Source organism: Psittacula echo (genome assembly GCF_963264785.1).
Source record: "Psittacula echo genome assembly, chromosome: 29".
Taxonomy (NCBI): Eukaryota; Metazoa; Chordata; class Aves; order Psittaciformes; family Psittacidae; genus Psittacula; species Psittacula echo.
This window is the reverse complement of record NC_137764.1, coordinates 960,162-973,393: the sequence shown is the minus strand read 5'-3', so window position 1 is coordinate 973,393 and position 13,232 is coordinate 960,162. Positions and strand designations below refer to the sequence as shown.

General features: G+C 62.0%; 1 protein-coding gene across 1 annotated transcript; it reads left to right on the top strand.

Moving 5' to 3' along the window:
* Window positions 1–4,198: 4,198 nt before the first annotated feature.
* On the top strand, window positions 4,199–11,053 carry LOC308231001 (zinc finger protein neuro-d4-like; the record flags this gene model as incomplete). Its single annotated transcript, XM_080636080.1, has 12 exons — window positions 4,199–4,356; window positions 4,601–4,761; window positions 5,103–5,195; window positions 5,293–5,426; window positions 6,560–6,649; window positions 7,181–7,259; window positions 7,800–7,925; window positions 8,389–8,439; window positions 8,563–8,685; window positions 9,814–9,926; window positions 10,809–10,894; window positions 10,987–11,053. 12 exons carry the CDS (start codon window positions 4,199–4,201, stop codon window positions 11,051–11,053), a joined length of 1,281 nt encoding a protein of 426 aa, XP_080492206.1.
* Between the last annotated feature and the right edge of the window lie 2,179 nt (window positions 11,054–13,232).

Here is a 13,232-nt window from a genome sequence, read left to right as displayed (position 1 = left end):
GGCGCCCCCTGGTGGCGGCTTCTCGGGGAGTAAAAACCTGATCCCAGCATCCCTGTGAGCCTGTGATCACGTGATCCCGGCATCCCATGAACCTGTGATCCCCTCATCCATCATTTCATGATCCCTGCATCCCTGTGAGCCAATCATTCTGTGGTCACATGATCCCCTCATCCCATGAACCTGTGATCACGTGATCCCGGCATCCCATGAACCTGTGATCCCCTCATCCATCATTCCATGATCCCTGCATCCCTGTGAGCCAATCATTCTGTGGTCACATGATCCCCTCATCCCATGAACCTGTGATCACGTGATCCCGGCATCCCATGAGCCTGTGATCCCCTCATCCATCATTCCATGATCCCTGCATCCCTGTGAGCCCATCGTTCTGTGGTCACATGATCCCATCATCCCATGAACCTGTGATCACGTGATCCCAGCATCCCATGAACCTGTGATCCCCTCATCCATCATTCCATGATCCCTGCATCCCTGTGAGCCCATCGTTCTGTGGTCACATGATCCCATCATCCCATGAACCTGTGATCCCGTCATCCCATCATCCCTGTGAGCCCAGCATCCCATCATTCTGTGATCACATGATCCCATCATCCCATGAACCTGTGATCCTGTCATCCCATCATTCTGTGATCCCATCATTCCATGATCCCTTCTTCCCTGTAAGCCCATCATCCCATCATTCTGTGATCCCACGATCACATGATTCTGTCATCCCATCATTCCATGATCCAATCATCCTATGATCACATCCGTCTGCGATCCCATCATCCCGCAAACCTATGATCCCATCATCCCATCATTCCATTATTCCATGATTCTGTGATCCCATCATCCCATGATCCCATCATTTTATGATCCCATGATTCCATGCGCCCATTATTCTCTGATCCCATGATCCCATCATCTCACAAACCTGTGCTCCCATGATTCCATGATCCCATCATTCCCTGATCCAATCATTCCATGATCACATCATTCCGTGATCCTGTGATCCCATCATTCCATGATCACCTGATCCCATCATCCCATCATTACATGATCCCATCATCTCACGACCCTGCGATCCCATCATCCCATTATCCATTCCATGTTTCCATGATCCCATGAATCCATGATCCCATCATTCCCTGCTTCAATCATTCCGTGATCCTGTGATCCCATCATTCCATGATCACCTGATCCCATCATCCCATCATTACATGATCCCATCATCTCACGACCCTGCGATCCCATCATCCCATTATCCATTCCATGTTTCCATGATCCCATGATCCCATGAATCCATGATCCCATCATTCCATCATCCAACCATTCCATGACCCCACTCGGGACTGGGCGCGGGGGGGGGGCACAGACGGGGCCACCCTGCACCAGACCGGGGGGGGGGGGGGGGGATATGAGGACGTTCCCATCACATCCAGTGCACGGGGGGGGGGGGGGGGTAGCACCAGGACTCATTGGGGTGGCCCCCCCCCCGTATAATGCGGTGTCCCAAGCCCCCCCCCCCCCCCCAGTTCTCTTCCATTGGATGAGTTTTAACCCAAAACGAGTGGATTTGGGTTTTTTTGCCCTAATTTATAAGCATGGATGTGCCCCCCCCCCCCCCCCCCCCCCCCCCCCGTTTCTCGCCTTCCCTTGCACAAGGAGCGCGAGCACCGGCCGTTGCCGTGGCAACCGGCGGGAACCCGGCGCCTCTTAAAGGGGCCGCAGCCACCAGAGATACCCCCGGAGCCCGACCCCCCCCCCCCCCAATGCCTCAGTTTCCCCATAGGGAAATGGGGGGGGGGGGTGCTATGGGGCTCTGGGGAGGGGGGTATGAGATCCGTAGGGCTCTATGGGGGTGTCTACGAGGGTATAGGGGGGGCTGCGGTTGGGCTATATAAGGGTCAGGGGGCTGGCTATGGGGTCTATAGGGGTCGGGGGGGGGTCTATGGGGGGGCTATGGGAGACGAGGGGAGTGTCTGTGGGAGTCTATTGGGATCTATAGGGCTCTATGGGGGGTATAGGAGGGCTATGGGGAGGTCTGGGGAGGCTATGAGGTCTGTAGGTGTCTATGGGGGGGATCTATAGGGGGTCAATGGGGGTCGGGGGGGGCTACGAGGGTCTGGGAGGGCCATGGGGGGCTATAGGGACCTATATATTGGGGGGGGTCTATAGTGGTCGGGGGGGGGGGGTCCCGCGCTCCGTTTCCCATCCTGATCACCCCGGGGGGGGGTGGGAGCACCCCCATGACCCCCCCCCCGTGTCCGGTGGGTCCGGATTTTGGGGGTCCCCGGTGCCGGTTTGGGGGGGGTCCCCCCCCCCGGCCATGAGCGCCCTCCGAGGCCCCGCCCACCTCGGTGACTGACAGCCCCCCCGCCCAATGGGGGGGGCACGCCGGGAGATGGAGTCCCTCCCGCCCCCCCCCCCATCGCCCGCCCGGGACCGGCGGGGACCGAAGGGGGGGGGGGGGACGCGAGCACCGGGACCGGGAAGGGAGGGGGGGGGGGCACCGGGGCTGGGATCGATCCCGGGGGGGGGGGGAGGGGGGGGTCCGGGAGCGATCGGGATCCGAACCCGAAAGGGGGGGGGGTTTGGGGGGGGGGTGTGGGGGGGAGGAAAACCGGGGCTGAACCCCGCCGCCCCCTCCCCGTGCCCGAGCGGCGGAGCGGCCCCGGCGGCGCAAAATGGCCACGGCGCTGCACAAGCCCCTCAAATGGTGAGTGACCCCCCCCCCCAGCGCCGGTACCGGCGGGGGGGGCACCGGGAGGGACCCCTCGGGATGGAGATACCGGTAAGGGCGGGGATGGAGCCTCCGGTACCGGCAGGGATGGAGCCACCGGTATGGGTGGGAGGGGATGGGGATCCCCCCCCCCACCATTCCCCCGTCCCCGGTATCAGCGGGAAGGGACCTACCGGGAATGGAGCATCCGGTACCGGGAGGGATGGAGGCTCCGGTACCGGGCGGGAGGGACCCGCTGGTATCAGCGGGCAGGAACCTACCGGGAATGGAGCATCCGCTACCGGGCGGGAACGATGGACCGGGGATGGAGCCGCCGGTATTGGCGGGGAGGGACGCACCGGGGATGGAGCCGCCGGTACCGGAGGGGAGGGACCCACCGAGATCGGAGGCTCCGGTACCGGCCGGCATGGATCCACCGAGGATGGAGCATCCGGTACTGGAGGGGAGGGAGGCACCGAGAGGGATCCCCGGGCTCCGACGGGGATGGAACCTCCGGTTCCGGTCGTGAGGGACCTGCAGGGGATGGAGCCTCCGGTACCGGCGGGGATGGCTCCGTCGGGAGGGATCCCCGGGCTCCGGCGGGGATGGAACCTCCGGTACCGGTTGGGAGGGACCTACCGGCGATGGAGCCTTCGGTCCTGGCGGGGAGGGACCCCCGGTCCCGTTGCGGTTCCCGTACCCGTTCCCATTCCCGGTCCCGTTCCCGGTGCCCGCCCCGGTCCCACCGTCCGGCCGCGCTGGGGGCGGGAGGACCCGTCCGTGGGGCCGGACCCCGCCCCCCCCGCTCCCGTGTCCCCCCCCCCTTCCTTGTCCATCCCCCCCCCCCCAAATCGGTCCGGGACCCGGCGCCCCCCGCTGGTACCGGACGCTTGCGCACCCGGAGGGGGTTCAGGGGGTCCCGGACACCGGGGGGGGGGGGGGGTCCCCATTCCCATAACGGGGCCGGGACCCAGTCACGGGAAGGGGTCCGGTGGCTTTGGGGTGCGGGTGTTGGGGGGTTTTGGGGTGCGGGTCCCCGTGCTGGGTGTTGGTCCCGGTGCTGAGTGAAGGTCCTGGTGCTGGGTGCGGGTCCTGGTGTTGGGGTGTGGGTGCTTGGTGTTGGGTGCGGGTCCCGGTGTTGGGTGCCGGTGTTAAGAGTGCAGGTCCCGGTGTGGGTGCGGGTGCTGGATGCGGGTCCCGGTGTGGGTCCTGGTGCTGGGTGCGGGTCCTGGTGCTGGGGTTCAGGTCCCGGTGAGGGTCCCGATGATGGGTGCAGGTCCTGGCGAGGGTCTCGATGCTGGGTGCGGGTCCTGGTGAGGGTCCCCGTGCTGGGTGCGGGTCCCGGTGCTGGGTGCGGGTCCTGCTGCGGGTCCCGGTGCTGGGGTGCGGGTCCCGGTGAGGGTCCCATTGCTGGGTGCAGGTCCCGGTGCGGGTCTTGGTGATGGGTGTAGGTCCTGATGCTGGGTGAGGGTCCCGATGCAGGTCCTGGTGCTGGGTGCGGGTCCCCGTGATGAGTGCGGGTCCCGGTGCTTGGTGCAGGTCCCGGTGCGGGTCCCGGTGCTGGGTGCAGGTCCTGGTGAGGGTCCCGGTGCTGGGGTGCGGGTCCCGATGCTGGGTGCAGGTCCCGTTGCTGGGTGCGGGTCCCGGTGCTGGGGTGCGGGTCCCGATGCTGGGTGCGGGTCCCGATGCTGGGTGCAGGTCCCGATGCTGGGTGCGGGTCCCGGTGCTGGGTGCAGGTCCCGGTGCTGGGGTGCGGGTCCCGATGCTGGGTGCGGGTCCCGATGCTGGGTGCAGGTCCCGGTGCTGGGGTGCGGGTCCCGGTGCTGGGGTGCGGGTGCTGCCGTTGGGGTCCCGGTCCCGCTGACGGCTGCCCCGCAGCCCGGGGGAGGAGTTCTACCGCGCGGCGCTCGAGCACTGCCGCAGCTACAACGCGCGGCTCTGCGCGGAGCGCGGCTCCCGCCTGCCCTTCCTGGACAACCAGACCGGGGTGGCCCAGGGCAACTGCTACATCTGGATGGAGCGCACGCACCGGAGACCCGGTGAGAGCCCCCCCCGCGGCCATGGACCCCTTTTGTGCCCATCACCCCTCCATCCCCATCACCCCCCATGCCCATCACCCCCCCATGCCCATCACCCCCCCATGCCCATCACCCCCCCATGCCCATCACCCCCCATGCCCATCACCCCCTGTGCCCATGACCCCCCCATGCCCATCACCCCCCCATGCCCATTACACCCCCCATGACCATCACCCCTCTGTGTCTATCACCCCCTTTGTCCATCACCCCCCCATGCCCATCACCCCCCATGCCCATGGACCCCTTTGTGCCCATCACCCCCCTGTGTCCATCACCCCCCCGTGCCCCCCCCTTTGTTCCAGGCCTGTCCCCGGGCCAGCTCTACACGTATCCAGCCCGGTGCTGGCGCAAGAAGCGGCGCTTGAACATCCTGGAGGACCCACGGCTGCGGCCCTGTGAGCTATGGGGCGACGTGGAAGGGCTTGGGGTCATGGGTGGATATGGGGGGACATTGGGGGCATGGGGGACCCTGACCCCCCCTGTGGCCCACAGACTGCGAGGTGCCCCTGCGCAAGGAGGGGGCCCCGGGGCTGCCTGAGGGGCCGGTGCTGGAGGCGCTGCTCAGCGCAGAGCCCGTGGACAGGAGAGGGGACACTAGGGAGGAGGAGACGGTGCTGGAGGGACCGGTGAGTTCATCATCATCGATCATCCATCGTCCTTCCGTCACCAGTCCGTCATCCATACATTCATCCATCATCCATCCATCATCTGTCATCCATCCATCATCCATCATCCATACATCATCCAGTACTCATCCATCATCCATCCATCATCCATCCATCCATCCATCCATCCATCCATCCATCCATCATCCATCCATCATCCATCATCCATCCATCATCCATCATCCATCCATCTGTTCATTATCCATCATCCATCCATCCGTCCATCCATCATCCATCCATCATCCATCCATCCATCATCCATCCGCTCATCATCCATCCATCCATCATCCATCCGTCCATCATCCATCCATTCATCCATCCATCCATCCATCCATCCATCCATCATCCATCCATCATCCATCCATCCGTCCATCATCCATCCATCATCCATCCATCCGTCCATCATCCATCCATCCGTCCATCATCCATCCCTCCATCCATCCATCCATCATCCATCCATCCATCATCCATCCATCCATCCATCATCCATCCATCATCTTCACCCATCATCCATGCATTCATCCATCATCCATCCATCCATCCATTCATCATCCATCCATCCTCCATCCATCCATCCATCCATCCATCCATCCATCCATCATCCATCCATCATCCATTCATCCATCCATCCATCCATCCGTCCATCCATCATCCATCCCTCCATCCATCCATCCATCATCCATCCATCCATCATCCATCCATCCATCCATCATCCATCCATCATCTTCACCCATCATCCATGCATTCATCCATCATCCATCCATCCATCCATCCATCATCCATCCATCCTCCATCCATCCATCCATCCATCCATCCATCCATCCATCCATCCATCATCCATCCATCATCCATTCATCCATCCATCCATCCATCCGTCCATCCATCATCCATCCATCCATCCATCATCCATCCATCATCTTCACCCATCATCCATGCATCCATCCATCATCCATCCATCATCCATCCATCCATCCATCATCCATCATCCATCATCCATCCATCATCCATCATCCATCCATCCATCATCCATCCATTCATCATGATCCATCCCTAGTCCACCCCTGGTCCATGGCTCCCCCTGTCCCCTCCTGCAGAAGCCCCCCCCAGGTGATTTCCCCCATGAGCCGGAGGGGGACGAGCTGGACGATGACCCCCCCCGCCGCAAGAACAAGGCCAAGGGCAAGGTGGGACGGGGGGAGCCCCAAAACCAGGGGGGGTCCCCAAGACCCAAAGAGGGGGTCCCCAACCCAAAGGGGCTTCCCCCATAATATGAAAGGGGGGGGGCAAACCCAAAGGGGATCCCCAAGATGTAATGGAGGGGTCCCCAAACCCAAAGGGGGTCCCCAAGATGTAATGGGGGGGTCCACAAGCCCCAAAGGGGGTCCCCTACCCAAAGGGGCTTCCCCCATGATGCAAAGGGGGGGCCCAAACCCAAACGGGGGTTCCCCAAGGTCCCCAAGACCCAAAGGAGGGGTCCCCAATACCCAAAGGGGGGGTCCCCACACCCACGGGGGAGTCCCCAAGACCCAAAGGGGGTCCCCAAGCCCCAAAGGGGGGTCCCCAAGACTCGAAGGGGGGGTTCCCCACACCCACGGGGGGGTCCCCAAGACCCAAAGGGGGTCCCCAAGACCTAAAGGGGGTCTCCAAGCCCCAAAGGAGGGGTTCCCCACACCCAAGGGGGGTGTTTCCCCCCCGACCCCCCCGTGCCCCCCCAGACGTGCGGGCTGGGGGCGGTGCGGAAGCGCCAGGAGCCGCCGGCGCTGGAGGAGCGGGACAAGCCCTACGTGTGCGACAGTGAGTGGGGCGGGGACATGGGGGGAGATAGGGGGCGATAGGAGACGATAGAGGGCGATAGAGGGCTACGGGGAGCGATAGGAGGCGATAGGAGACGATAGAGGGCAATGGGGGGCTATGGGGAGCGATAGGAGGCGATAGGAGACGATAGAGGGCAATGGGGGGCTATGGGAAGCGATAGGAGGCGATAGAAGGAGATAGGAGGCGATAGAGGGCAATCGGGGGTTATGGGAGCGATAGAAGGCGATAGGGAGCCATAGAGGGCGATGGGGGGCTATGGGAGCGATAGGAGGGGATAGGAGACGATAGAGGGCGATGGGGGGCTATGGGAGCGATAGCGGGCGATAGGAGGCGATCGGGAGCCATAGGGGGCGATAGGAAACGATAGGGAGCCATAGGAGGCGATAGGGGTCAATGGGAAGCGATAGGGTGCGATAGGGGGCGATAGGGGGCGATAGGAGGCGATAGGAAGCGATAGGGAGCCATAGGAGGCGATAGGGGGCGATAGGAGGGGTCTGACCCCTTGTCCCCCCCCCCAAGTCTGCGGGAAGCGCTACAAGAACCGCCCGGGGCTCAGCTATCACTACACGCACACGCACCTGGCCGAGGAGGAGGGCGAGGAGCTGGGAGAGCGCCCAGCGCCCCCCCGCAGGAACCACCACAAGCGTGAGTGGGGCGGCCCGGCCCCAAATGGGGGGTCCCGGCCCCAAATGGGGGGGTCCCGATCCCAAATGGGGGTTCCCGATCCCAAATGGGGGGATCCCAGTCCCAAATGGGGGTTCCCGATCCCAAATGGGGGGGTCCCGATCCCAAATGGGGGTTCCCGATCCCAAATGGGGGGGTCCCAGTCCCAAATGGGGGTTCCCGATCCCAAATGGGGGGTCCTGATCCCAAATGGGGGGGTCCCGGCCCCAAATGGGGGGGTCTCAGTCTCAAATGGGGGGTTCCCAGTCCCAAATGGGGGTTCCGATCCCAAATGGGGGGGTCCCGGCCCCAAATGGGGGAGGAAGGGGGGGGATTTGGGGAGGTTGTGACCATTTGGGGGTCCCAGGGGTGCTGGGGGGGGTTCAGGGGTCCCGGGTGCGGGGGGGGGGGCATCACCCCCTTTTTCTCCTTCCCCCCCCAATAGAGTTTTACAAAGAGTTGAACTGGGTCCCTGAAAACCAGCGCCGGAGCACAGGTACCCCCCCCATACAGCCCCCCATTGCCCCCCATTGCCCCCCATTGCCCCCATTGCCATATGGGGCTGGGGGGGGGGGGGCCTGGGTGACCCCGCTGCCTCCCCCCCCCCTCCCCCCCGCAGCAGGCGCGCCCCCCCCCGCGCCCCCCCCCGCGGGCGCTCCCTGCGGCTTCTGCCTGGGGGGGTCCCGGCGGGCCCCGGCGTGTCCCGAGGAGCTGATTGCGTGTGCGGACTGCGGCCGGGCAGGTACCGCCCCCTGCTGCCCCGAGCCCGCACTGCACCCCATGCACCACAGGGAGCCCATAGAGCCCCCTAGACACCATAGAGCCCCATAGACCCTATAGGGCACATAGAGCCCCATAGAGCCCCATAGACACCATAGACCCCATAGACACCATAGAGCCCCATAGACCCTGTAGAGCCCATAGACACCATAGACCCTATAGAGCACATAGAGCCCCATAGACCCTATAGAGCACATAGAGCCCCATAGACCCTATAGAGCACATAGACACCATAGACCCTATAGAGCACATAGACACCATAGACACCATAGATCCCCATAGAGCACATAGACACCATAGAGCCCATACAGCCCCATAGACCCCACAGAGCACATAGACCCTATAGAACACATAGAGCCTCATAGACCCCATACCACCCATAGAGCCCATAGAGCCCCATAGACCCCATAGAGCACATAGACACCATAGAGCCCATAAAGCCCCATAGACCCTATAGAGTACATAGACACCATAGAGCACATACAGCCCCACAGACCCCATAGAGCACATAGAGCCCATAGAGCCCCATAGAGCCCCATAGACCCCATAGAGCACATAGACCCCATAGAGTCCCCTGCACTCAATAGACCCCATAGAGCACATAGAGCCTCATAGAGCCCCATAGAGCACATGGAGTCCATAGAGCCCCATAGAGCCCCATAGACCCCATAGAGCACATAGACCTCATAGACCCCATAGAGTCCCCTGCAGTCCATAGACCCCATAGAGCCCATAGATCCCATACAGCCCATAGAGCCCATAGAGCCCCATAGACCCCATAGAGCCCCATAGACACCATAGAGCCCCATAGACCCCATAGGGCATATAGACCTCATAGACCCCACGGAACCCCCTGCACTTCATAGACCCCATAGAGCCCATAGACCCCATAAAGCCCAGTGCACCCCATAGACACCCCCTGCACCATCTAGACCTCATAGACACCCCCTGCACCCCATAGACACCCCTGAACCCCATAGACCCCCCTGCACCCATAGACCCCATTGACACCCCTGTGCCCCACAGACCCCATAGACACCCCCTGCACCCCATAGGCCCCATAGGCCCCCCTGCTCCTTGCCCCCCGCAGGGCACCCATCCTGCCTGCAGTTCACGGTGAGCATGGCGGCCGCGGTGCGCACCTACCGCTGGCAGTGCATCGAGTGCAAGTCCTGCAGCCTCTGCGGCACCGCCGAGAACGACGTACGTACCTGAAACAGCCCCAAAACAGCCCGAAACAGCCTGAAACAGCCCGAAACAGCCCGAAACAGCCCAAAACAGCGCCAAAACAGCCCGAAACAGCCCTGAAACAGCCCTGAAACAGCCCGAAACAGCCCAAAACAGCGCCAAAACAGCCCTGAAACAGCCCGAAACAGCCCAAAACAGCGCCAAAACAGCCTGAAACAGCCCAAAATAGCCCCAAACCAGCCCAAAATAGCCCAAAATAGCCCTGAAACAGCGTGAACCAGCCCCAACCAGCCCCAAAACAGCCCAAAACAGCCCCAAACAGCCTGAAACAGCCCAAACCAGCCCCAAACCAGCCTGAAACAGCCCCAAATAGCCCCAAAACAGCCTGAAACAGCCGCAAACCAGCCCAAAACAGCCCCAAATAGCCCCAAAACAGCCCAAAACAGCCCCAAACCAGCCCCAAATAGCCCCAAAACAGCCCCGAAACAGCCTGAAACAGCCTCAAACCAGCCCCAAATAGCCCCAAAACAGCCTGAAACAGCGCCGAAACAGCCCCAAAACAGCCCCAAACACCCCCTGCACCTCAAAACCACCCCAAAACACCCAAACCCACCCCCAAATCACCCAAAATCAACCCAAACCCACCCCTCGCATGCCAAAACCACACAACCCCACCAAATCAACCCCCAAACCACCCCAAATCAACCCAAAAGCACCCCTAAATCACCCAAAGCCACCCCAAAACACCCCTTGCACCCCCAAGCCACCCAACTCCCCCCAATCAACCCCTAAACCACCCCAAAACCACCCAACCCCCCCAATGAAACCAAAACTACCCCAAAACCACCCCAAAACCACCCCTTGCACCCCAAAACCACCACCCCCCCCCCCCCCCAGGACCAGCTGCTGTTCTGCGACGACTGCGACCGGGGCTACCACATGTACTGCCTGAGCCCCCCCATGGCCGAGCCCCCCGAAGGTCAGTGCCTTGGGGGGGGGGGGGTGTCACTTTGGGGGTACCCCCCCATTGACCCCCCCTCTTTCTGTGTGTGTGCCCCCCCCCCAATGCAGGCAGCTGGAGCTGCCACCTCTGCCTGCGGCAGCTCAAGGACAAGGCCTCAGCCTTCATCACCCTCACTTAAAAGGGGGGGCCCCCCCCCCCTGCACCCCAAATCCTGCCAAAAGCCATAATGGAAAGGGGGGGGGATTGGGGGGGGGGCGCGTTGCATGATGGGAAAACTGGGGCTCCCCCCCCCCCCCAAACCGGGTGTTCATTATTTATAATGGGGGGAGGGGGGGAATTTGGGGACCCCCCCCCTCCTTCGGGGGTTGGGTTTGGGGGGGGGTGTGGATGCTGGGGGTGCAAAGTAAAGGGGGGGGAGGGAAAAGAAGGGGTGCCCCATGGGGTTATGGGGTGGCCACCCCCCCACCCCCCCCCATCGTGGTGTTGTTGGTGTGAGCTGTGTCTGTGATTAAACTGTGACAGAGAGAACCCCCCCCCCCGTTATTGACACCCCCGGCACCCAAATGCACCCCAAAAATGGGACCCCAAAATGGGACCCCCAAAATGCACCACAAAAATGGGGCCTGGGACCCCCAAAATGGGACCCCCAAAATGCACCCCAAAAATGGGACCTGGGACCCCCAAAATGGGACCCCCAAAATGCACCCCAAAATGGGACCCCCAAAATGGGACCCCCAAAAGGCACCACAAAAATGGGGCCTGGGACCCCCAAAATGGGACCCCCAAATGCACCCCAAAAATGGGACCCTCAAAATAGGACCCCCAAAATGCACCCCAAAAATGGGACCTGGGACCCTCAAAATGGGACCCCCAAATGCACCCCAAAAATGGGGCCTGGGAACCCCAAAATGGGACCCCCAAAATGCACCCCAAAAATGGGGCCTGGGACCCCCAAAATGGGACCCCCAAAATGCACCCCAAAAATGGGGCCTGGGACCCCCAAAATGGGACCCCCAAAATGCACCCCAAAAATGGGGCCTGGGACCCCCAAAATGGGACCCCCAAATGCACCCCAAAAATGGGACCCCCAAAATGGGACCCCCAAAAGGCACCCCAAAAATGGGACCTGGGACCCCCAAAATGGGACCCCAAAATGCACCCCAAAACTGGGGCCTGGGACCCCCAAAATGGGACTCCCAAAATGCACCCCAAAACTGGGGCCTGGGACCCCCAAAATGGGACCTGGAACCCCCAAAATGGGACCCCAGCACCCAAAATGCACCCCAAAAATGGGACCCCCAAAATGCACCCCAAAATGCACCCAAAGTGGGTCCTCATCACGCAAATGGGACCCAGGTATCCCAAAAATGGGACCCCAGCACCCAAAATGCACCCCAAAAATGGGGCCTGGGACCCCCAAACTGGGGCCCCAGCACCCAAACTGCGACGCAGGTACCCCAAATGGGACCCCATCACCTGAAACCGGACCCCAGCACCCCAAAATGGGACCCCAGCACCCCAAAATAGGACCCCAGCACCCCAAAGGGGGTGCCCCCCCCCCTCAGCGCCCAAACCGTGCCCAGGGGCGGCCGCTCCATGAGGACAGGCCCCGCCCCTCCCGGGAGAGCCCCGTGCGCAGGCGCCGGAGGCCGGACTACAACTCCCAGCGTGCCCCGCGCGGAGAGCCGCCCGCTGATTGGCTGAGACGGAGGCGGGACCCGGAGGCGCCGAGGAGTTGGCAAAGGGAAGATGAAAACGGGGGATTCGGGATGGGGAAGGAAGGAGAAAGGCGGAATGAAGGGTACGGAGCGAACCTGGATCCCATGGGGACTCCGTAACAACGCTAAGGAAGAGAGCAAAGCCTTTGCCGCTGTCCCACACGACATCCTTGTCTCTCCATTGGAAAGACATCCATGGGATGGGTGGACAAGGAACCAGCTGCATGGCGGCACGCAAAGAGTTGTGCTCAAAGGCTCCATGTCCGCCTGGAGACCGGTAATGAGTGGTGTCCCTCAGGGATCGGGGTTGGGATCGGTCTTGCCCAACGTCTTTGTGGGTGCCATGGACAGGGGGATCGAGTGCGCCCGCAGCAAGATGCCGACAGCACCAAGCTGGGTGGTGGGGTGGATGCGCCGGAGGGAAGGGATGGATCCAGAGGGACCTGGACACGCTGGTGAGGGGGGCTGATGCCAACCTGATGGAGTTGAACCATGCCATGACTTGGGGGTGTTGGATACCAACCGCATCCTGGGCTGCATCAAGAGGACTGGGACCAGCAGGTCATGGAGGTAATGCACGAACGGTTGGCCTCTGCTCCCACAGCCGAAGAGCCAGGGCAAAAAACTTGAGCTGTGCCT